Raw genomic sequence first — 25159 nt, forward strand, 5'->3', positions numbered from 1 at the left:
CTATGTGTTCAACAATAAACCAGAATAGAACAATTAATTACTGAGAAAAAATACCTGAAATGTTTCTGCTTTAAAAAATATTTTTCATTAATTGTATTGTGCTCAGTGGGCTGCACGGTGGCACGGTGGTTAGCACCGCAGCCTCACAGCAAGAAGGTCGCTGGTTCGAACCTCAGCTGGGGTGAGGTTTGAACCTGGGGGGTGGTGGCCTTTCTGTGTGGAGTTTGCATGTTCTCCCTGTGTATGCGTGGGTTCTCTCCGGGTTCTCCGGCTTCCTCCCACCATCCAAAGACATGAATGAAGGTTATTCTAAATTCTCCCTAACAGGAGTGTGCATGTAAATGGTTGTTTGTCTATCTGTGTTGGCCCTGTGACAGACTGGTGACCTGTCCATGGTGTACCCTGCCTCTCACCTGTCAAAATGCTGGGATGGCTCCAAGTCACCAGCGACCCGTAATGGAATAAGCGGTCAAGATAATGTATTTATTTTACTCAGATATAGGCTGAAGCAACATTTGCGTACAGTACAGGCTACTTTGATTCATGATCTTACAATAAAGTTTATGACATTATAACGTGACAAGTTTTACTTTTGTACAATAAAACTATCACGTTATAACATTATAAGGTCCAAATTTTATTTTTTATTTGGGTGACAGCTTCCGTAGCTTATTTTCTATTTGCTTGAAAAAAAGCAATTGTGCCATTTGTTAAGTAATAAATTAGTTGAAACTGAAAGTCCAGTCTGGATATTTAGAAAAATAAGTTTGAAACATGGATAACAAATAAAATAGTTAATTTAAGTTGGAACAAAAATTTGTTCTCCTTCTGTCATGTTGCCTTTAGGGAACTTGGGAACTAAATTTATTTGTTTAATACTTCTTTTACTGAAGTGACTGGTAATGAAAGAAACCCATATCACTGATAAAGTTGTGTGATATCAGACTTTTTTTCTTTTCTTTAAATTACAGGACTAAATTTTTACACATCAGCTCATGTCTCTCCAGTTTGAATTACTTTTTTAAACAAACATTCTGGTTGTGATTCAGCTCCATATTTCTGATCTGCTGTTTCTCAACCTACATTCACACACAAGCTCTTCACACCAACTCTGTGCTGTGAATAAATAAAGCAGAAGAAACAAACACAGCAGGTAAACAGAACAGCATTTATCTCCAGTGATGGAGCATCCCTGCCTCTCTCCTTCATGTCTGTTCAGTAATCATCCTTTGTGTCTGTGTTTGGATCACCTGCACAGGGTCGCAGCAGTTCACCTTCTCAGCACAACTTTCACATCATATCTAAATAAACACATAAAACATGGTGTCTGACCTCAGAGTCTTCAGTCTGCAGCGTGGACTCTCCTGAAATCCACAAAGATCTTTTACTGCTGTCTTCTGTTTTCGTTCCAGCTCAGGTCCAGTTCAGTCAGATGGGATGGGTTGGACTTCAGAGCTGATGTCAGTGAAGCACAGCTGATCTCTGACAACCTGCACCTCCGCAATCTGAATAAAGAATAACAGCAATAAGCTGAAGCAAACTGGATGCAGGTTAAAACAGTCAAACAAAACCAGAGAAGAAGAGTTCTCATTAATATTGTGATGGCCCTAGGCCTGTCAGCTTGGTGTTGATGGGAAAGCCTTGGCTAAAGCTATCAGTCTGGTAAAGCATCTGGTTATTATGCAAAAGCATTAAGGTTAACATGTTTTATGAATTGCAATACTTGTTATAACCTGTCAACATTAATTTCAATTTTAATACGTATTATTGATCTAAATTAATTTGCTAAAAGACTAATACTTGTTTTTTATTTGACTAAAACTAAACAAAAATTTTTTTTGTTTGTTTTTTCGACGAAAACTGGACTAAAACCATCAAACTCAGAAATGACTAAAATTTGAAACATTTTCGTCCTGAAGGCTAAGGCTAAGATTAAAACTGAGATGCCTGCCAAAAACAACACTGTACCAGAGGCTCCATCCATACAAACTCATGTTGTGCAAACAAATCATTCAAGTTTCAAAGAAAACAAACATCAGGATGAATTTTGAAGGAAATGGAAACAACATCATGGAAATGTAGATAAAATTTGCTGTTTTTATTTAAATATTAAAAACAGAAAAACCTGCTGTGCTGATGTCTAATGTTTCATCTGATAATGTAACTAAACTTATTGAAGAGTTAACAGAAACAGAACTTGTTACTGGGACATGTTGTGTTTTAATATTTCAGTCAGAACAAACACTAGAATCGTATAAACATGTTGGAACCAACTAGATGTGGACTGATTGATCAGTTTGGCTGATTAATGAATGCTGATGTAAACCTCTTGATTTTCTTTCATCCAGCAGAAAATACTGAACAAACATCAGTCCTTGTGGTACCCTGTAATCTCCTGTAGCTTCCTCCTCCTCCTCCCTCACAGAGCTGCTGAACATTGTGAGAGTATTTTGTTTGTGAAAATTCTCTTATTGCTTATTTACTATTTGCTTGGTAAAAGTTATTGTTCCACTTCTTTAGTATTAAATTTGTTGAAACTGAAAACCCAGGCTGGATTATTTAGAAAAAAGTAGTTTGAAATATAGAAACATATTAAAAGGTTAATTTAAGTTTGAACATAATTTTGATTTTGTTTCACCCATTTATTAGAATTCTTCACTTTGTTTATTTAAATATTTTTTATTTAGTTTGAGATTTTATGTTTTTAGACACATGTCCTTATTTTCACTTAAAAATGTTTTGTCTCAGATCTGATCTGCAGGACATCAACAGAGGAGGTTGAAGGCACTCGTCCTATCATGTTGCCTTCAGGGAACTTGGGAAATAAAATGATTTGTTGAACACTTCCTTTACAAAAGTGACTGGTAATGAAAGAAACCCCCATCACTATTAAAGTTGTGTGATTTAAGACTTTTTTCTTTTCTTTAAATTTCAAGATTAGGATTTGACACATCAACTCATATCTCTCCAATTTTAATTATTTTAGAGAAACATTCTGGCTGTGATTCAGCTCCATATTTCTGATCTGTTGTTTCTCAACCTACACTCACACACAAGCTCTTCACACCAACTCTGTGCTGTGAATAAATAAAGCAGAAGAAACAAACACAGCAGGTAAACAGAACAACATTTATCTCCAGTGATGGAGCATCCCTGCCTCTCTCCTTCATGGCTGTTCAGTAATCATCCTTTGTGTCTGTGTTTGGATCACCTGCACAGGGTCATAGAGGTTCACCTTCTCAGCACAACTTTCACATCATATCTAAATAAAACAAATAAAACATGGTGTCTGACCTCAGAGTCTTCAGTCTGCAGTGTGGACTCTCCAGAAATCTACAAAGATCTTTCACAGCAGTGTCCAACTTGTTCTCGCTCAGGTCCAGTTCTATCAGATGGGATGGGTTGGACTTCAGAGCTGATGTCAGTGAAGCACAGCTGATCTCTGACAACCTGCAGCTCTCCAATCTGAATAAAGAATAACAGCAGTGAGCTGAAGCAAACTGAATGCAGATTAGTAGTCAAACAGAACCAGAGAAGAAGAGTTCTCATTAATATAAAGAACAACATGCTGCTGCTTTAATAAAGACGTAGTAACTTCAGCTCTTAAACTCTGCAGCTTCACCAGAGGCTCCATCCATACAAACTCATGGTGTGCAGCCAAATCATTTAAGTTTAAAAGAAATCAAACGTCGGGGTGAATATTGAAGGTAATGGGAACAGAAAAATCATGGAAATGTAGATAAAATGAGCTGTTATTATTTGAAATATTAAGACAGAAAAACCTGCTGTACTGATGTCTAATGTTTCATCTGATAATGTAACTAAACTTATTGAAGAGTTGACAGAAGCAGAACTTGTTACTGGGACATGTTGTGTTTTAATATTTCAGTCAGAACAAACATTAGAATCGTATAAGCATGCTGGAACCAACCAGATGTGGACTGATTGATCAGTTTGGCTGATTAATGAATGCTGATGTAACCTCCTGATTTTCTGTCATCCAGCAGAAAATACTGAACAAACATCAGTCCTTGTGGTACCCTGTAATCTCCTGTAGCTTCCTCCTCCTCCTCCCTCACAGAGCTGCTGAACATTGTGAGAGTATTCTGTCTGTGAAAATTCTCTTGGTGCTTCTTTACTATTTGCTTGGTAAAAGTTATTGTTCCACTTCTTTGGTATTAAATTAGTTGAAACTGAAAACCCAGTTTGGAAATAAAAAAAAGTAGTTTGAAATATAAAAACATATTAAACAGTTAATTTAAGTTTGAACATAATTTTGACTTTTGTTTCACTTATTTATTAGAATTCTTCACTTTGTTTATTTAAATATTTTAATTTAGTTTGAGTCTATGTTTTAGACTCATATATTTATTCTCACCTTAAGATTTTGTCTCAGATCTGATCTGCAGGACATCAACAGAGGAGAATGAAGGGACTCATCCTATCATGTTGCCTTCAGGGAACTTTGGAAATAAAATGATTTGTTTAATACCTTTTTATTACCAGTTTAAAAGTGACAGGTAATGAAATAAAAACCAAATCACTGATAAATTTGTGTGATTTAAGACTTTTTTCTTTTCTTTAAATTTTAAGATTGGGATTTGACACATCAACTCATATCTCTCCAATTTTAATTATTTTAGAGAAACATTCTGGCTGTGATTCAGCTCCATATTTCTGATCTGCTGTTTCTCAACCTTCATTCACACACAAGCTCTTCACACCAACTCTGTGCTGTGAATAAATAAAGCAGAAGAAACAAACACAGCAAGTAAACAGAACAACATTTATCTCCAGTGATGGAGCATCCCTGCCTCTCTCCTTCATGGCTGTTCAGTAATCATCCTTTGTGTCTGTGTTTGAATCACCTGCACAGGGTCACAGCAGTTCACCTTCTCAGCACAACTTTCACATCATATCTAAATAAAACAAATAAGGCAAGGCAAGGCAAGGCAGTTTATTTGTATAGCACATTTCATGTACAGGACAATTCAAAGTGCTTAACATAAAACAAAGACAATACAGATATTTAGAATAGTAAAAGGCATCAACACATAATCACAATAAAATAATAAATTACATTAAAATGATCAAAAGCAAGATAAGTTAAAAAAGTTACCGTGCAGATTTCATGCATAGGCGTATGAGAAAAGAAATGTTTTTAACCTGGATTTAAAAATGTCTACATTTGGTGAAAGTTTAATCTCCACTGGGAGTTTGCTCCATTTGTTTGCAGCATAACAGCTAAATGCTGCTTCTCCATGTTTAGTCTGGACTCTGGTTCGGACTAGTTGACCAGAGTCTTTGGATCCAAGAGCTCTGCTAGGTTTATATTCTCTGAACATATCACAGATGTATTCCGGGCCTAAACCATTCTGGGATTTGTAAACAAGCAGAAGGGTTTTAAAATCTATTCTGTGACTGACAGGAAGCCAGTGTAAAGATTTCAAAACTGGTGTGATGTGTTCAGATCTCTTAGACTTGGTTAAAACTCTAGCAGCAGCGTTCTGGATGAGCTGCAGATGTTTAATGCTCTTTTTAGGAAGTCCTGTTAAAAGACCATTACAGTAATCCAGCCTACTGGAGATGAATGCATGGATGAGTTTCTCTTGGTCTTTCTGGGAGACTAAACTTTTAATTCTGTTGATGTTTCTAAGCTGGTAAAAAGCTGTCTTAGTGACAGCTTTGATGTGGCTGCTGAAAGTCAGGTCTGAGTCTATCAACACTCCCAGGTTACGAACTTGGTCGGTGATTTTAAGAGCCCGAGTCTCCAGGTGTTTGCCAATGCTGACCCTCTTCTCTTTGCTACCAAACAGAATAATCTCAGTTTTGTCTTCATTCAATTGTAGAAAATTCTCCTTCATCCAGGTGTTTATTTGCTCCAGACACTGACACATTAAGTCTATTGGACTGCAGTCATCTGGTGACAGAGACACATAAAGTTGTGTATCATCTGCATAACTTTGATAATTAATTCTAAAGTTCTGTAATATTTGACCCAAAGGGAGCATATACAAGTTGAACAGAAGAGGTCCAAGGACTGACCCCTGGGGCACTCCACAAGTCATGGCCACTCGCTCGGATTCATAGCTGCCGATTGTAACAAAATAACTCTGACCTTCTAAATAGGACCTGAACCAGTTAAGAACCGCTCCAGAAAGTCCAACCCAGTTTTCCAGCCTGTGCAACAGGATTCTGAGATCTACAGTATCAAACGCAGCACTGAGATCCAACAGAACCAGGACTGATACTTGACCAGAATCAGTATTAAACCTAATGTCATTTAGCACTTTGACCAGAGCTGTTTCAGTGCTGTGATGAGGTCGGAAGCCGGACTGAAATTTATCAAAATTTCCACTTTCATTTAAACAGTCATGAAGCTGATGATACAACTTTTTTCAATAATCTTGGAAATAAAAGAGAGGTTAGAGACAGGTCTATAGTTGTTCATTATAGAGGTGTCTAGAGTCCTTTTCTTTAGGAGTGGCTTAATAGCAGCTATCTTTAGTGACTTGGGAAAAATGCCTGATGCCAGTGAGCTGTTGACTATCAGTAGGAGATCACTTTCTACTGAGGTAAAAACTGTTTTTAAAAAGTTGGATGGTATCATGTCCAGAGTGCATGTTGTTGATTTCAAATGCCAAACTGTTTCTTGTAGGACTTTTAAATTCACCATTTTAAATTGCGACATGACATCAGAATTATTTCCGGGTTTTAGACACAGACTAATTTTCTTGTTTGACTGTGTGGAATTAATATTTTGTCTGATTGTTTTAATTTTTTGGCTAAAAAAGTTTGCAAATTGGTTGCATTTCTCAGTGGAAAGGAGCTCTGGGCTTATCTGTACAGGAGGATTAGTAAGTTTTTCAATCATAGCAAACAGAGTGCGAGAATTGTTGACATTCCTGTTAATCATTTCAGATAAATGCAGCTCTCTGGCCTTGCACAGCTCATTGTTATAGTTACGTAGGCTTTGTTTGTACAACTCATAGTGAATTTGAAGTTTATTTTTCCGCCATTTCCGCTCAGTTTTTCTGCATTCTCTTTTTAGGCTGGTAACCACAGTGGTGTTTCTCCATGGTGTTTTCTGTTTGCTCAAGTTGCTCTTGATTCTTATCGGTGCAACAGCATCCATTACATTCAAGACTTTCAGATTGAAATGATCCAGGAGTCCATCAACTGACTCTGCACTGGTTGTTGGTAACATCGCTATGGCCTCCACAAACTTAGCACTTGTTCTTTCATTAATGTACCTCTTCCTAACGGAGAAGCAGGTTGGTTGGACATTCTGAGTGATCAGTAAATCAAACAAAATACAAAAATTGTCAGAAATGGCCAAGTCAGTGACCGCTACAGAAGAAATTTCCACACCCTTTTAAATAACCAGGTCCAGAATGTGACCTCGAATGTGGGTCGGTTCTTTTACATGTTGCCACAAACCAAACATGTTCAGTATGGAACAAAATTACTTGACATTACCATCCATCATGTTATCCATGTGAATGTTAAAATCCCCAGTTAAGATGAAATGGTTAAAATCAGTAGAGATAACCGACAATAATTCAGAAAATTCATCAATAAAATTTGGAATGCCCCTTAAAATAAAACTAAGATATACAAAAGAAGTAAAATCAGCAAATGAAATCTCTTTACACTGGAATGAATCTTTAAATAAGGCAACTTCTCCTCCCCCTTTCCTCCCGTTGCAACATTTATTCATAACACTAAAATGGGGGGGGGGGGGGGGGGTGCTGTTTCATTAAGAACTGTAGCACTTGTGTCTTCTGTTAACCATTTTTCTGTCAGAAAAAGAAAACCTAAACTGTGAGAAATGATGAAGTCATTAACTAACAGTGACTTGTTGGACAGAGATCTAACATTAAGTACAGCTAGCTTTATGAAGTTTACACTGGTCTCTGTTGTATTCTGAGTTATACAAGGTACAGTTAACAGATTAGATCGATTCACCCCACAAGCTGACCGTGTTCAATTCCTTATTTTACTAACTAACACAGGAATCCTACTGGATCCAGGCTTGATCTCAGAACAGCTGTCAGTAGTAGCAAAACTACAGCAAGGACCCTGAACGCATCATGGCATGTTATCTTTGTTGTGAATTCTGCTGCTCTGGGAACCTCCTGCACATCTTCCCGTGTCCTGCTCGGTCAGGACAGATGATCTAATAGGAAGATGAGGAGGGGGAGCCCTGTATTTCTTGGTAGATGGTGGTCGCTGGGGTTCAGGCCTAGATAGAGACATCCATTGAAGACCTTGGGTGATGTGGAGAAGAGGGTCTGGTGAGGGGGGAGAGCTGGGAGTTGATCGTCTCTCTGCTGTGTCCTTCGCTCTTATCTGTACACTCATGTTTGGGTTTGCCGTCCCAACAGCATGACGCAAGTGTGCACCAAGTAATCTGCATCCAGTTAGATTTGGATGCACACCATCAGGTCTGAATCGCTCCTTACAGTTCCAAAAGATATTGAAGTTATCAATGAACTTTATCCCATGGGTGATACATGCGTTTGATAACCATGTGTTCAGGCCAAGAAGTCGACTGAAAAGTTCAATTCCTTTACCTGCTGTAGGAATGGGTCCTGAAATGTAAACATGGTGTGCTCCAAACTGACACAGTCTCTCCAACAGCAGAGAAAAGTCTTTTTTCAGGATCTCAGAGCCAATTTTCCTCCTCAGAATATCAAAAGACCCTGTGTGGACAATAATCTTCATACCATCTGGATGTGAAGACAGAATGGTCGGCAACATCTCTGTCAGTTCCCTGACTGATGTATCAAAGTGTTAGATTTTGCGTCTTTGCCATCCTCACATGCTGTGTTATAGAGTCTCCAATCAGAATTGTGTCTATTTGTTTTTGTGTGGAGGCGCTGATAGCTTCTCTAGTCCTCCTGTTTGTGGAATTTTGGCCTCTCCTCCTGGCCTGGTTAGCCCTGGGCTGAGTTTTAGGGCTATTTCTTGAATTTTGATATATCCTTGCATTACATTCATCATCATTCATTTTAATATGACTCAACACATCATATTTATTATGCAGTGAGACTTCAGATGGTGGAGTGAGTGCTGGAGCTTTAAATTTCCTGCTGGATTTACCTCTGCGACAAACAACATCAGACCAGGTTCTGGCCGGGGTTGATGACTTTGGTCTGGCACCAACACTGTTCCAGAAGGAGAGATCAGTCTAATGGTCCGGTTTGGGATTTTCCTCAGCTATTCCTATGTCATTTAAACACATCCAGGGAAGTGTATCAGACAGGTCTGTAGCGGGAGGCTCCACATTCGACATGCCTTCGCGTTTGAAGATTTGACTCAATCCATTTGAAAACTCAGTAGCTTGTACAGAAGCTACTACAGAGTCAATAAATTCTTCATTCACACGAATGTCTTGCAGTGTTTCAATCCTCTTCTCCAGCTGTGTTATCCTCAAAGAAAGTTGCTCACACTCAGCGCAGCTCTCTGATACTGTAGGGTTAGGAGACATCATTCCACTAGTTCTCCGATGGCAATCAACTAAGTTTATCAAAAAATATATTCGTTCCAGTGATGTGACCAGGAGTCCTTGTTACTAAATTTCTTGCCGGTAAAGATAAGAAAAAAGAAGAAAAAAAATTAGAAAAATGCAAGCAGAAAGCAGAGCAAAGCAGGAAGCATCCGCATGGCAGCAAAGCAGGAAGAGCAATAAAGCATGGTGTCTGACCTCAGAGTCTTCAGTCTGCAGTGTGGACTCTCCAGAAATCCACAAAGATCTTTCACAGCAACGTCCAACTCATTCCAGCTCAGGTCCAGTTCAGTCAGATGGGATGGGTTGGACTTCAGAGCTGATGTCAGTGAAGCAGAACTGATCTCTGACAACCTGCAGCTCTGCAATCTGAATAAAGAATAACAGCAGTGAGCTGAAGCAAACTGGATGTAGATTAATAGTCAAACAGAACCAGAGAAGAAAAGTTCTCATTAACATTAATAACAACATGCTGCAGCTTCAATAAAGACGTAGTGACTTCAGCTCTTAAACTCTGCAGCTCCACCAGAGGCTCCATCCATACAAACTCGTGTTGTGCAGCCAAATCATTCAAGCTTCAAAGAAAACAAACATCAGGATACATTTTGAAGGAAATGGAAACAACATCATGGAAATGTAGATAAAATGAGCTATTTGATTGATTATTAAAGACAGAAAAACCTGCTGTAGTGACGTCTAATGTTTCATCTGATAATGTAACTAAACTTATTGAAGAGTTAACAGAAGCAGAACTTGTTACTGGGACATGTTGTGTTTTAATATTTCAGTCAGAACAAACATTAGAATCGTATAAGCATGCTGGAACCAACCGGATGTGGACTGATTGATCAGTTTGGCTGATTAATGAATGCTGATGTAACCTCCTGATTTTCTGTCATCCAGCAGAAAATACTGAACAAACATCAGTCCTTGTGGTACCCTGTAATCTCCTGTAGCTTCCTCCTCCTCCTCCCTCACAGAGCTGCTGAACATTGTGAGGGTATTCTGTCTGTGAAAACTGTCTTGGTGCTTCTTTACTATTTGCTTGGTAAAAGTTATTGTTCCACTTCTTTAGTATTAAATTAGTTGAAACTGAAAACCCAGGCTGGAAATTAAAAAAAAGTAGTTTGAATTATATTAACATATTTTAAAAAGTTAATTTAAGTTTGCGCATAATTTTGACTTTTGTTTCACCCATTTATTAGAATTCTTCACTTTGTTTATTCAGATTTTTTAATTTGGTTTGAGATTTTATGTTTTTAGACTCATGTCCTTATTTTCACTTATAAATGTTTTGTCTCAGATCTGATCTGCAGGACATCAACAGAGGAGGATGAAGGCACTCGTCCTATCATGTTGCCTTCAGGGAACTTGGGAAATAAAATGATTTGTTTAACACTTCCTTTACAAAAGTGACTGGTTGTGAGCGAAACCCACATCACTGATAGAGGTTTGTTATATCAGACATTTTTCTTTTCTTTAAATTCCAGGATTAAATGTTAAACATCAACTTATGTTTTCCCACTGTTAATTTGTTTTTAAACAAACATTTTGGTTGTGATTCAGCTCCATATTTCTGATCTGCTGTTTCTCAAACTACATTCACACACAAGCTCTTCACACCAACTCTGTGCTGTGAATAAATAAAGCAGAAGAAACAAACACAGCAGGTAAACAGAACAGCATTTATCTCCAGTGATGGAGCATCCCTGCCTCTCTCCTTCATGGCTGTTCAGTAATCATCCTTTGTGTCTGTGTTTGGATCACCTGCACAGGGTCGCAGCAGTTCACCTTCTCAGCACAACTTTCACATCATATCTAAATAAAACAAATAAAACATGGTGTCTGACCTCAGAGTCTTCAGTCTGCAGTGTGGACTCTCCAGAAATCCACAAAGATCTTTCACAGAAATGTCCAACTCATTACAGCTCAGGTCCAGTTCTATCAGATGGGATGGGTTGGACTTCAGAGCTGAAGTCAGTGAAGCACAGCTGATCTCTGACAACCTGCAGCTCTGCAATCTGAATAAAGAATAACAGCAGTGAGCTGAAGCAAACTGGATGTAGATTAATAGTCAAACAGAACCAGAGAAGAAGAGTTCTCATTAAAATAAAGAACAACATGCTGCAGCTTCAATAAAGACGTAGTGACTTCAGCTCTTAAACTCTGCAGCTTCACCAGAGGCTCCATCCATACAAACTCATGTTGTGCAGCCAAATCATTCAAGCTTCAAAGAAAACAAACATCAGGTTGAATTTTGAAGAAAATGGAAACAAAATCATGGAAATGTAGATAAAATGAGCTGTTTTATTGATTATTAAAGATAGAAAAACCTGCTGTATTGACGTCTAATGTTTCATCTGATAATGTAACTAAACTTATTGAAGAGTTGACAGAAGCAGAACTTGTTACTGGGACATGTTGTGTTTTAATATTTCAGTCAGAACAAACACTAGAATCGTATAAACATGTTGGAACCAACTAGATGTGGACTGATTGATCAGTTTGGCTGATTAATGAATGCTGATGTAACCTCCTGATTTTCTGTCATCCAGCAGAAAATACTGAACAAACATCAGTCCTTGTGGTACCCTGTAATCTCCTGTAGCTTCCTCCTCCTCCTCCCTCACAGAGCTGCTGAACATTGTGAGAGTATTCTGTCTGTGAAAATTCTCTTGGTGCTTCTTTACTATTTGCTTGGTAAAAGTTATTGTTCCACTTCTTTAGTATTAAATTTGTTGAAACTGAAAACCCAGTCTGGATTATTTAGAAAAAAGTAGTTTGAAATATAGAAACATATTAAAAGGTTAATTTAAGTTTGAACATAATTTTGACTTTTGTTTCACTTATTTATTAGAATTCTTCACTTTGTTTATTTAAATATTTTAATTTAGTTTGAGTCTGTGTTTTAGACTCATATATTTATTCTCACTTTTAAGATTTTGTCCCAGATCTGATCTGCAGGACATCAACAGAGGATGATGAAGGGACTCATCCTATCATGTTGCCTTCAGGGAACTTGGGAAATAAAATGTTTTTTTTAACACTTCCTTTACAAAAGTGACTGGTAATGAAAGAAACCCCCATCACTATTAAAGTTGTGTGATTTAAGACTTTTTTCTTTTCTTTAAATTTCAAGATTGGGATTTGACACATCAACTCATATCTCTCCAATTTTAATTATTTTAGAGAAACATTCTGGCTGTGATTCAGCTCCATATTTCTGATCTGTTGTTTCTCAACCTACACTCACACACAAGCTCTTCACACCAACTCTGTGCTGTGAATAAATAAAGCAGAAGAAACAAACACAGCAGGTAAACAGAACAACATTTATCTCCAGTGATGGAGCATCCCTGCCTCTCTCCTTCATGGCTGTTCAGTAATCATTCTTTGTGTCTGTGTTTGGATCACCTGCACAGGGTCATAGAGGTTCACCTTCTCAGCACAACTTTCACATCGTATCTAAATAAAACAAATAAAACATGGTGTCTGACCTCAGAGTCTTCAGTCTGCAGTGTGGACTCTCCAGAAATCTACAAAGATCTTTCACTGCAGTGTCCAACTTGTTACAGCTCAGGTCCAGTTCAGTGAGATGGGATGGGTTGGACTTCAGAGCTGATGTCAGTGAAGCACAGCTGATCTCTGACAACTTGCATCTCCGCAATCTGAATAAAGAATAACAGCAGTGAGCTGAAGCAAACTGGATGTAGATTAATAGTCAAACAGAACCAGAGAAGAAGAGTTCTCATTAACATTAAGGACAAAATGCTGCAGCTTCAGTAAAGATGTAGTGACTTCAGCACTTAAACTCTGCAGCTCCACCAGAGGCTCCATCCATACAAACTCGTGTTGTGCAGCCAAATCATTCAAGCTTCAAAGAAAACAAACATCAGGTTGAATATTGAAGGAAATGGAAACAAAATCATGGAAATGTAGATAAAACTAGCTGTTTTATTGATTATTAAAGACAAAAAAACCTGCTGTAGTGACGTCTAATGTTTCATCTGATAATGTAATTAAACTTATTGAAGAGTTGACAGAAACAGAACTTGTTACTGTGACATGTTGTGTTTTAATATTTCAGTCAGAACAAACATTAAATCGTATAAACATGTTGGAACCAACTAGATGTGGACTGATTGATCAGTTTGGCTGATTAATGAATGCTGATGTAACCTCCTGATTTTCTTTCATCCAGCAGAAAATACTGAACAAACATCAGTCCTTGTGGTACCTTGTAATCTCCTGTAGCTTCCTCCTCCTCCCTCACAGAGCTGCTGAACATTGTGAGGGTATTTTGTCTGTGAAAAAACTCTTGGTGCTTCTTTACTTATTGCTTGGGAAAATTGATGGTGTCATTTCTTAAATATTGAATTAGTTGAAATTGAAAGTCCATTCTGCATGTTTAGAAAAACTTATTAAAAAAAATCAGAAACAGTTTATGAAACTTTGAAAATAAATTTGAGATTTTTCAGACTTTTGTTTAGTCACTTTTTTCAATTTAGATATTTATAATTTTAGTTTGAGACTAAGTTTTTAGACTTATATCATTTTCACTTCTAAACGTTTGCTCTCTGATCTGCAGGACATCAACAGAGGAGGATGAAGGGACTCGTCCTATCATGTTGCTTTTAGGAAACTTGGGAACTAAAATGATTTAATACTTTCTTTACTGAAGTGACTGGTAATGAAAGAAACCCACATCACTGATAAAGTTGTGTGAAGAAAGACTTTTCTCTTTTCTTCAATTTTCAATATTGGGATTTGACACATCAACTCACATCTCTCCAATTTGAATTATTTTAGAGAAACATTCTGGTTGTGATTCAGCTCCATATTTCTGATCTGCTGTTTCTCAAACTACATTCACACACAAGCTCTTCACACCAACTCTGTGCTGTGAATAAATAAAGCAGAAGAAACAAACTCAGCAGGTAAACAGAACAGCATTTATCTCCAGTGATGGAGCATCCCTGCCTCTCTCCTTCATGTCTGTTCAGTAATCATCCTTTGTGTCTGTGTTTGGATCACCTGCACAGGGTCGCAGCAGTTCACCTTCTCAGCACAACTTTCACATCATATCTAAATAAAACAAATAAAACATGGTGTCTGACCTCAGAGTCTTCAGTCTGCAGTGTGGACTCTCCTGAAATCCACAAAGATCTTTCACAGCAACGTCCAACTCATTACAGCTCAGGTCCAGTTCAGTCAGATGGGATGGGTTGGACTTCAGAGCTGATGTCAGTGAAGCACAGCTGATCCATGACAACCTGCAGCTCTGCAACCTGAATAAAGAATAACAGCAGTGAGCTGAAGCAAACTGGATGTAGATTAATAGTCAAACAGAACCAGAGAAGAAGAGTTCTCATTAATATAAAGCACAACATGCTGCTGCTTTAATAAAGACGTAGTGACTTCAGCTCTTAAACTCTGCAGCTTCACCAGAGGCTCCATCCATACAAACTCATGGTGTGCAGCCAAATCATTTAAGTTTAAAAGAAATCAAACGTCGGTGTGAATATTGAAGGTAATGGGAACAGAAAAATCATGGAAATGTAGATAAAATGAGCTGTTATTATTTGAAATATTAAGACAGAAAAACCTGCTGTAGTGACGTCTAATGTTTCATCTGATAATGTAACTAAACTTATTGAAGAGTTGACAGAAGCAGAACTTGTTACTGGGACATGTTGTGTTTTAATATTTCAGTCAGAACAAACATTAGAATCGTATAAGCATGCTGGAACCAACCGGATGTGGACTGATTGATCAGTTTGGCTGATTAATGAATGCTGATGTAACCTCCTGATTTTCTGTCATCCAGCAGAAAATACTGAACAAACATCAGTCCTTGTGGTACCCTGTAATCTCCTGTAGCTTCCTCCTCCTCCTCCCTCACAGAGCTGCTGAACATTGTGAGGGTATTCTGTCTGTGAAAATTCTCTTGGTGCTTCTTTACTATTTGCTTGGTAAAAGTTATTGTTCCACTTCTTTAGTATTAAATTAGTTGAAACTGAAAACCCAGGCTGGAAATAAAAAAGTAGTTTGAAATATAGAAACATATTAAAAGGTTAATTTAAGTTTGAACATAATTTTGATTTTGTTTCCCTCATTTATTAGAATTCTTCACTTTTTTATTTAGATTTTTTAATTTAGAGATTTTATTTTAGTTAGAGATTTTATTTTATTAGACTCATGTCCTTATTTTCACTTATGAATATTTTATCTCAGATCTGATCTGCAGGACATCAACAGAGGAGGATGAAGGAAATTGTCTTATCATGTTGCCTTCAGGGAACTTGGGAAATAAAATGATTTGTTTAACACTTCCTTTACAAAAGTGACTGGTTGTGAGAGAAACCCACATCACTGATAGAGGTTTGTTATATCAGACAATTTTCTTTTCTTTAAATTCCAGGATTAAATGTTAAACATCAACTTATGTTTTCCCACTGTTAATTTGTTTTTAAACAAACATTTTGGTTGTGATTTAGCTCCATATTTTTTATCTGCTGTTTCTCAAATTACATTCACACACAAGCTCTTCACACCAACTCTGTGCTGTGAATAAATAAAGCAGAAGAAACAAACACAGCAGGTAAACAGAACAGCATTTATCTCCAGTGATGGAGCTTCCCTGCCTCTCTCCTTCATGGCTGTTCAGTAATCATCCTTTGTATCTGTGTTTGAATCACCTGCACAGGGTCACAGAGGTTCACCTTCTCAGCACAACTTTCACATTCTATCTAAATAAACAAATAAAACATGGTGTCTGACCTCAGTGTCTCCAGTCTGCAGTGTGGACTCTCCAGAAATCTACAAAGATCATCTATTGGTGTCTTCAAGTTTTTGTTCCAGCTCAGGTCCAGTTCAGTCAGATGGGATGGGTTGGACTTCAGAGCTGATGTCAGTGAAGCACAGCTGATCTCTGACAACCTGCAGCTCTCCAATCTGAATAAAGAATAACAGCAGTGAGCTGAAGCAAACTGGATGTAGATTAATAGTCAAACAGAACCAGAGAAGAAAAGTTCTCATTAACATTAATAACAACATGCTGCAGCTTCAATAAAGACGTAGTGACTTCAGCTCATAAACTCTGGAGCTCCACCAGAGGCTCCATCCATACAAACTCATGTTGTGCAGTCACATCATTCAAGTCTCAAGGAAATCAAACATCAGGATGAATTTTGAAGAAAATAGAAACAACATCATGAATATGTAGATAAAATGAGATGTTTGATTAATTATTAAAGACAAAAAAAACCTGCTGTACTGACGTCTAATGTTTCATCTGATAATGTAATTAAACTTATTGATGAGTTGACAGAAGCAGAACTTGTTACTGGGACATGTTGTGTTTTAATATTTCAGTCAGAACAAACATTAGAATCGTATAAACATGCTGGAACCAACCGGATGTGGACTGATTGATCAGTTTGGCTGATTAATGAATGCTGATGTAACCTCCTGATTTTCTGTCATCCAGCAGAAAATACTGAATAAACATCAGTCCTTGTGGTACCTTGTAATCTCCTGTAGCTTCCTCCTCCTCCTCCCTCACAGAGCTGCTAAACATTGTGAGAGTATTCTGTCTGTGAAAATTCTCTTGGTGTTTATTTACTATTTGCTTGGTAAAAGTTATTGTTCCACTTCTTTAGTATTAAATTTGTTGAAACTGAAAACCCAGTCTGGATTATTTAGAAAAAAGTAGTTTGAAATATAGAAACATATTAAAAGGTTAATTTAAGTTTGAACATAATTTTGACTTTTGTTTCACCCATTCATTAGAATTCTTCACTTTGTTTATTTAAATATTTTAATTTAGTTTGAGTCTGTGTTTTAGACTCATATATTTATTCTCACTTTTAAGATTTTGTCCCAGATCTGATCTGCAGGACATCAACAGAGGATGATGAAGGGACTCATCCTATCATGTTGCCTTCAGGGAACTTGGGAAATAAAATGATTTGTTTAACACTTCCTTTACAAAAGTGACTGGTAATGAAAGAAACCCACATCACTATTAAAGTTGTGTGATTTAAGACTTTTTCTCTTCTTTAAATTACAAGATTAGGATTTGACACATCAACTCATATCTCTCCAATTTTAATTATTTTAGAGAAACATTCTGGCTGTGATTCAGCTCCATATTTCTGATCTGCTGTTTCTCAACCTACACTCACACACAAGCTCTTCACACCAACTCTGTGCTGTGAATAAATAAAGCAGAAGAAACAAACACAGCAGGTAAACAGAACAACATTTATCTCCAGTGATGGAGCATCCCTGCCTCTCTCCTTCATGGCTGTTCAGTAATCATCCTTTGTGTCTGTGTTTGGATCACCTGCACAGGGTCATAGAGGTTCACCTTCTCAGCACAACTTTCACATTGTATCTAAATAAAACAAATAAAACATGGTGTCTGACCTCAGAGTCTCCAGTATGCAGTGTGGACTCTCCAGAAATCTACAAAGATCTTTCACTGCAATGTCCAACTTGTTCTCGCTCAGGTCCAGTTCAGTCAGATGGGATGGGTTGGACTTCAGAGCTGATGTCAGTGAAGCAGAACTGATCTCTGACAACCTGCAGCTCCGCAATCTGAATAAAGAATAACAGCAGTGAGCTGAAGCAAACTGGATGTAGATTAATAGTCAAACAGAACCAGAGAAGAAGAGTTCTCATTAACATTAATAACAACATGCTGCAGCTTCAATAAAGACGTAGTGACTTCAGCTCTTAAACTCTACAGCTTCACCAGAGGCTCCATCCATACAAACTCATGTTGTGCAGCCAAATCATTCAAGCTTCAAAGAAAACAAACATCAGGATACATTTTGAAGGAAAGGGGAAAAGAAAAATCCTGGAAATTGAGATAAAATTAGCTGTTATATTGATTATTAAAGACAAAAAAACCTGCTGCCTAATGTTTCATCTGATAATGTAATTAAACTTATTGAAGAGTTGACAGAAACAGAACTTGTTACTGTGACATGTTGTGTTTTAATATTTCAGTCAGAACAAACACTAGAATCGTATAAACATGTTGGAACCAACCAGATGTGGACTGATTGATCAGTTTGGCTGATTAATGAATGCTGATGTAACCTCTTGATTTTCTGTCATCCAGCAGAAAATACTGAACAAACATCAGTCCTTGTGGTACCCTGTAATCTCCTGTAGCTTCCTCCTCCTCCTCCCTCACAGAGCTGCTGAACATTGTGAGAGTATTCTGTCTGTGAAAATTCTCTTGGTGCTTCTTTACTATTTGCTTGGTAAAAGTTATTGTTCCACTTCTTTAGTATTAAATTAGTTGAAACAGAAAACCCAGGCTGGAAATTAAAAAAAAAGTAGTTTGAAAAATAGAAACATATTTTAAAAAGTTCATTTAAGTTTGAACATAATTTTAATTTTGTTTCACTCATTTATTAGAGTTCTTCAGTTTTCATTTAGATTTTTAAATTCTGTGCTGTGAATAAATAAAGCAGAAGAAACAAACACAACAGGTAAACAGAACAGCATTTATCTCCAGTGATGGAGCATCCCTGCCTCTCTCCTTCATGGCTGTTCAGTAATCATCCTTTGTGTCTGTGTTTGGATCACCTGCACAGGGTCGCAGCAGTTCACCTTCTCAGCACAACTTTCACATCATATCTAAATAAACAAATAAAACATGGTGTCTGACCTCAGAGTCTTCAGTCTGCAGTGTGGACTCTCCAGCAATCCACAAAGATCTTTCACTGCAACGTCCAACTCGTTCTCACTCAGGTCCAGTTCAGTCAGATGGGATGGGTTGGACTTCAGAGCTGATGTCAGTGAAGCACAGCTGATCTCTGACAACTTGCAGCTCTGCAATCTGAATAAAGAATAACAGCAGTGAGCTGAAGCAAACTGGATGTAGATTAATGGTCAAACAGAACCAGAGAAGAAGAGTTCTCATTAATTTAATGAACAACATGCTGCTGCTTTAATAAAGACGTAGTGACTTCAGCTCTTAAACTCTGCAGCTCCACCAGAGGCTCCATCCATACAAACTCATGTTGTGCAGCTAAATCATTTAAGTTTAAAAGAAAACAAACATCAGGATGAATTTTGAAGGAAATGGAAACGAAAACACGGAAATGTAGATAAAATTAGCTGCTTTTATTTTACTGTATTTGACTGTATTTAAAAATACACCAGTGAAGAACTTCCAGCTTATTAGACTGACCTAATAACTTGGATTGATTTTCTAAATTTGTTGTTTCACAGTTATTTGAACTTCTTGTTTTCTTTTACAAATCAAATTTCATTTATAGAGTGCTTTATTAAAATATTAAAAACAAAATGTAAAAGCCTTTAAACACCAGAGTATATAACAGGAAATTAAACACACTTCATAGTAATCTCTTTCACACACAATCACACACGCACACATGCACTCACAATCATACAAGCAAATTGCATGTATCGACTTATTTATACCCTATTCTGTAAAAGGGCACTTTATTGTATAGTACATTTCATGTACAGGACAATTCAAAGTGCTTTACATAAAACAAAAGCATTACAGATGTTAAAAATTAGTAAAAGGCAGCAACAAATACCAAGAATCACAATAAAATCATAAATTAAATTAAAATGATTAAGAAGATAAGGTAAATGTTACTGTGCAGAATTCATTCATAGGCGCATGAGAAAATAAATGTTTTTAACTTGGATATAAAAATGTCTACATTTGGTGAAAGTTTATTATCCACTGGCAGTTTGTTTCACTTGTTTGAAGCATAACAGCTAAATGCTGCTTCTCCATGTTTACTCTGGACTCTAGTCTAGACTAGTTGACCAGAGTCTTTGGATCTGAGAGCCTTGCTAGGTTTATATTCTCTGAACATCTGATCTATTACAGATTCTGAACTTGTCTTTAATTTCGGCGTCTTCACAGAGCTTCTAAAACAGCTGTAATCTGCTAAAAAGGGACAATCTAGACAAGACACAAATGAGCAAACTACAGGCCGATCTCACATCTTCCTTTTTTAAGTAAGATCATCGAAAAAGCTGTTTTTCATCAGCTAAATGACTTTTTTTTTCACATAAAACAACTGCCTTGATGTCTTCCAGTCAGGTTTTAGACAGCACCACAGCACTGAGACTGCTCTGACCAAAGTCATTAATGACATATGTTTGAATACAGACGATGGAAACATGTCGGTCTTAGTCTTACTGGACCTCAGTGCTGCATTTGATACAGCTGACCACAATATATTACTCAGACCATTGGAAAACTGGGTGGGCCTCTCTGGCATTGCACTGCACTGTTGTAAATCTTATTTAGGGAACAGAAAGTACTTTGTGTCAATAGGTAACTTTACATCTGCGCAAACAAGAATTACATGTGGAGTTCCCCAAGGTTCCATCCTGGGGCCTCTTCTGTTTAACATCTACATGCTCCCACTGGCACAGATCATAAAGAAAAACAAAATTAGTTACCATAGCTACGCAGATGACACACAGATATATATTACAATGTCACCAGTAGATTCAGGCCCCTTACAGGCTCTTGGTAAATGCATTGAGGAGATTAATGACTGGATGTGCCTGAACTTTCTTCAGTTAAACAAAAACAAAACTATCTTTGGAGTGAAAGAGAAACGATTAAAGGTCACCAGCTTCAGTCTATACACCTAAAAACCACCAACCAGGCAGGAAATCTGGGTGTATTGATAGACTCAGACCTTAACTTTGAGAAACACATTAAGGGAATTGCAAAATCAGCCTACTATCACCTTAAGAATATATCAAGGGTCTCAGCAGGACCTGGAAAAACTAGTCCATGCTTTCATCTTTAGTCGGCTTGATTATTATAACAGTGTTTTTACAGGTTCTACCTAAAAAATCAATTAGACACCTGCAGCTGATTCAGAACTCACTGAAACCAAGAAAGTGGACCACATCAGTCCAGCTCTGAGGTCTTTACACTGTTGCCGGCCCATCAGAGAATAGACTTTAAAGTTCTGCTGCTGGTCTATAAAGCTCTGAATGGTTTAGGATCAAAATACATCAGTGACCTTTTGACCCAGTTTGAACCTACCAGAATCCTCAGTCAGAATGCCCGACTCGTTGGCGTTCGTCAGAAAACGACTCTGAAATATTGAACATATTCAATATTCCCGACTGTCGACAACGACCCATCGGGATTATCGGGACAAAAAATTCTCCCTCATCCAGGTGTTTATTTGCTCCAGACACTGACACAGTAAGTCTGTTGGGCTGCAGTCTTCTGGTGACAGACACATAAAGTTGTGTACCATCTGCATAACTTTGATAATTAATTCTAAAGTTCTGTAATATTTGACCCAAAGGGAGCATATACAAGTTGAACAGAAGAGGTCCAAGGACTGACCCCTGGGGTACTCCACAAGTCATGGCCACTCGCTCAGATTCATAGCTGCCGATCGTAAAAAAATAACTCCAACCTTCTAAATAGGACCTGAACCAGTTAAGAACCGCTCCAGAAAGTCCAACCCAGTTTTCCAGAATGTGCAACAAGATTCTTTGATCTACAGGATCAAACGCAGTACTGAGATCTAGCAGAACCAGGAATGATACTTGACCAGAATCAGTGTTCAACCTAATGTCATTTAACACTTTGACCAGAGCTGTTTCAGTGCTGTGATGAGGTTGGAAGCTGGACTGAAATTTATCAAGATTTCCACTTTCATTTAAAAAGTTATTAGGCTGGTGAAAAACACCTTTTTCAATAATCTTGGAAATAAAAGAAAGGTTAGAACAAGGTCTACAGTTGTTACTTACAGAGGCGTCTAGAGTCCTTTTCTTTAGGAGTGGCTTAATGGCAGTTATTTTTAATGACTTGGGAAAAATGCCTGATGCCAGTAAGCTGTTAACTATAAGTAGGAGATCACTTTCTACTGAGGTAAAAACCGTTTTAAAAAAGTCGGATGGTATAATGTCCAGAGTGCATGTTGGTGATTTCAAATGCCATTTCAAATGGGATTTTTAAATCGACCATATTAAATTGCGACATATTATCAGAAATATTTCCCAGTTTTAGACACAGAGTAATTTTCTTGTTTGACTGTGTGGAATTAATATTTTGCCTCATTGTTTTAATTTTTTGGCAAATTGCATTTCTCAGTAGAAAGGAGCTCTGGGCTTATCTGTTTATGAGGATTTGTAAGTTTTTCAGTCATAGCAAATAGAGTTTTTGTGAATTAGTTCAGCAGGTTTTGTTTGTACTGCTCATAGTGAATTTGAAGTTTATTTTTCAGCCATTTCCACTCAGTTTTCCTGCATTCTCTTTTTATTTACAATAATTTAGAAAATTCATAAAATAAAAATAAAACTTACACAGTGTCCTGGCTGTCTGTATTGATGATTAGAAATAGCATTTTAGAAACGCCCCTTAAAATAAAAGTAAGATATTCAAAAGAAATAAAATCAGCAAATGAAATCTCTTTACACTGGAATAAATCTTTAAATAGGCAGCTTCTCCTCCCTCTTTACTCCCGTTTCCACATTTCTTGAAAAAACTAAAATGAGGGGGTGCTGTTTCATTAAGAACTGTAGCACTTGTGTTTTCTGTTAAGCATGTTTCTGTCAGAAAAAGAAAATCTAAACTGTGAGAAATTATGAAGTCATTAACTAACTTTCAAAACTTTCAAAATGTTCTTCTAGAAGAACATTAAAATGGTTAAAACAATTAAGAAATCAAATAAAATTCAGCTATAAGCTATGCTAAAAATTAAGGCCTTGAGCCTGTTTTTAAAAACATCAACAGTCTTTGCAACAGTGAGGTTCTCTGGTAGGCTGTTCCACAGTTGAGGCCCATAGTAGTGGAACGAGGCCTCACCATAACTTTTGGTTCTGACATTGGGAACAACTAAGAGGCCGATAGCAGTGAATCTCAGGGGGTTTCATAAACTAAAAGCAGGTCTGATAAATAAGGTCCAAGACCATTAAGACATTTAAAAACAACTAAAGGAACCTTAAAATCAATCCTGAAACGCACAGGGAGCCAATGCACCGATTTTAAAACTGGAGTAATGTGTTCCTGCCCTCTGGTCCTCGTCAGAACGCGTGCCACTGAGTTCTGGAGTAATTGTATGTTAGAAATGGACTTTTTGGCAAGACCAGAGTTTTGTAATTTTGGTAAAATGATCTCTCTCTTGTTTTGTCTGCCATCCATGACTTTATATCTAAAATACAGTTTAAAAGGACGTTAACTGGCTCCAGGTCATCAGGAGACACAGCAATGTAAAGCTGTGTAGCATCAGCATAGCTGTGAAAATCAATGCTGTGCCTCCTGATGACATCCCCAAGAGACAACATGTACAGATTAAAAAGAAGTGGGACTAAAACTGATCTTTTGGGAACCCCACATTGGATTTTATGGGTCTTTGAAAAGCATTCATACTTACATAAAATTGTCAATCTGTGAGATAGGAGTAAAACCAATTCAGAACAATACCTGAGAGGCCCACCAGACTTCTGAGTTTGTTTAATAAAATCTGGTGATCTACTGTGTCAAAGGCAGCGCTTAGATCGAGTAGAACCAGAAGTGAAAGTTTCTGTGCATCAAAATTACACCTGAGGTCATTAACAATCTTTAAAAGGGCATCTCAGTACTGTGGTTTGTCCTAAAACCAGATTGATATTTTCCCAAGATATTGTTTTTATCCAAAAACTCATTTAACTGAATAAAAACATCTTTTTTTACTTAAAAATGGTAGGATGGATACAGGTTGGTAATTATTAAAAACAGTGGGATCTAAATCTGTCGTTTTTAAAGGCAGATGGGAAAACACCTGTCTGAAGAGAGTAATTCACAATATTTAAAAGTTCATACTCAAAGAAACCATAACATGTTTGTAAAAGTGTGTGGGACAGGGGTCTAAAAGGCAGGTTGTTGGGTTTAGTTGGGAGAAAACTCGACCAAGCATCTTTGCATCAACCAGGACAAAACTCTGTAGTGTTTCCTCAGGTAAATACAGAGGTTCAGATCTGTTAAAATCAACAATATGTTGAGATAAAAGACTGGATCTAATAGCACTGATTTTTTTTCTAAAGTGTTCTGCAAAGTCCTTAAGTGCAGCATCCAATGCAGTCATGGAGGACTTGTTAAAATCAGAATTTATTGAAAGATCAATGGTTTTAAAAAGGAATTTAGGATAATTTTTGTTACTCATGATGAGGCTTGCGAAGTGGAGTGTTCTTTGCTGTTTAAGTGTATTGTTGTAGATTTTGAGTTGTTCACGTAAAATTTCATAATGGATTGTTAGTTTAGTTTGTCTCCATTTCCTCTCCGCTCTCCTGCAATTTCTTTTCAGCTTTATAATTTCCTCATTTTTTCATAGTGTTTGGGGTGTTCTTTTTAAAGTTTTTGTTTTCAGGGGAGCTGTTGAGTCAGTAGCTGATTTTAGTCTATTGTTAAAATGATCTATATCAGTCTTTGTGGCACCTGATGCATCTTTCTCCTTCCTCAACACTGCTGAACATGAGTGTAATTTGTCTTTAAAAAGTGGTCTAGAAGCTTCTTTATTTTCTTTCTAATAATTTGACATCTTCAATATTAATTTATTTAACATTAAAAGTGTTGTTTGGATCAATACAGACCAATAAAAGAAAGTTCTTTTGTAAGACCTTTTTAAT

The 25159-nt window shown here is 37.2% G+C and overlaps 1 protein-coding gene across 10 annotated transcripts in view; it reads right to left on the reverse strand.

Moving 5' to 3' along the window:
* The window catches only part of LOC121628724 (NACHT, LRR and PYD domains-containing protein 12-like), a 2607341-nt gene that overhangs the window by 2547283 nt on the left and 34899 nt on the right, over window positions 1-25159 (reverse strand). For 2 of the 10 annotated variants that reach the window (XM_041967969.1, XM_041967970.1), the window contains exons 8-15: window positions 19197-19367; window positions 17942-18112; window positions 16292-16465; window positions 14629-14799; window positions 13009-13179; window positions 11362-11532; window positions 9710-9880; window positions 3295-3465 (exon numbers count right to left, since the gene is read on the reverse strand). The exons of 3 other annotated variants lie outside the window; for them this stretch is intronic. In XM_041967969.1, the coding sequence (XP_041823903.1) occupies window positions 3295-3465; window positions 9710-9880; window positions 11362-11532; window positions 13009-13179; window positions 14629-14799; window positions 16292-16465; window positions 17942-18112; window positions 19197-19367 (1371 nt within the window). Of the gene's footprint in view, window positions 1-1332; window positions 1506-3294; window positions 3466-9709; window positions 9881-11361; window positions 11533-13008; window positions 13180-14628; window positions 14800-16291; window positions 16466-17941; window positions 18113-19196; window positions 19368-25159 lie in introns of all 10 variants that reach the window. 5 more of the 10 variants (XM_041967972.1, XM_041967974.1, XR_006008219.1 and 2 more) reach the window with 4 other exon arrangements.

This window comes from Melanotaenia boesemani, chromosome 18 (genome assembly GCF_017639745.1).
Source record: "Melanotaenia boesemani isolate fMelBoe1 chromosome 18, fMelBoe1.pri, whole genome shotgun sequence".
Lineage (NCBI taxonomy): Eukaryota > Metazoa > Chordata > Actinopteri > Atheriniformes > Melanotaeniidae > Melanotaenia > Melanotaenia boesemani.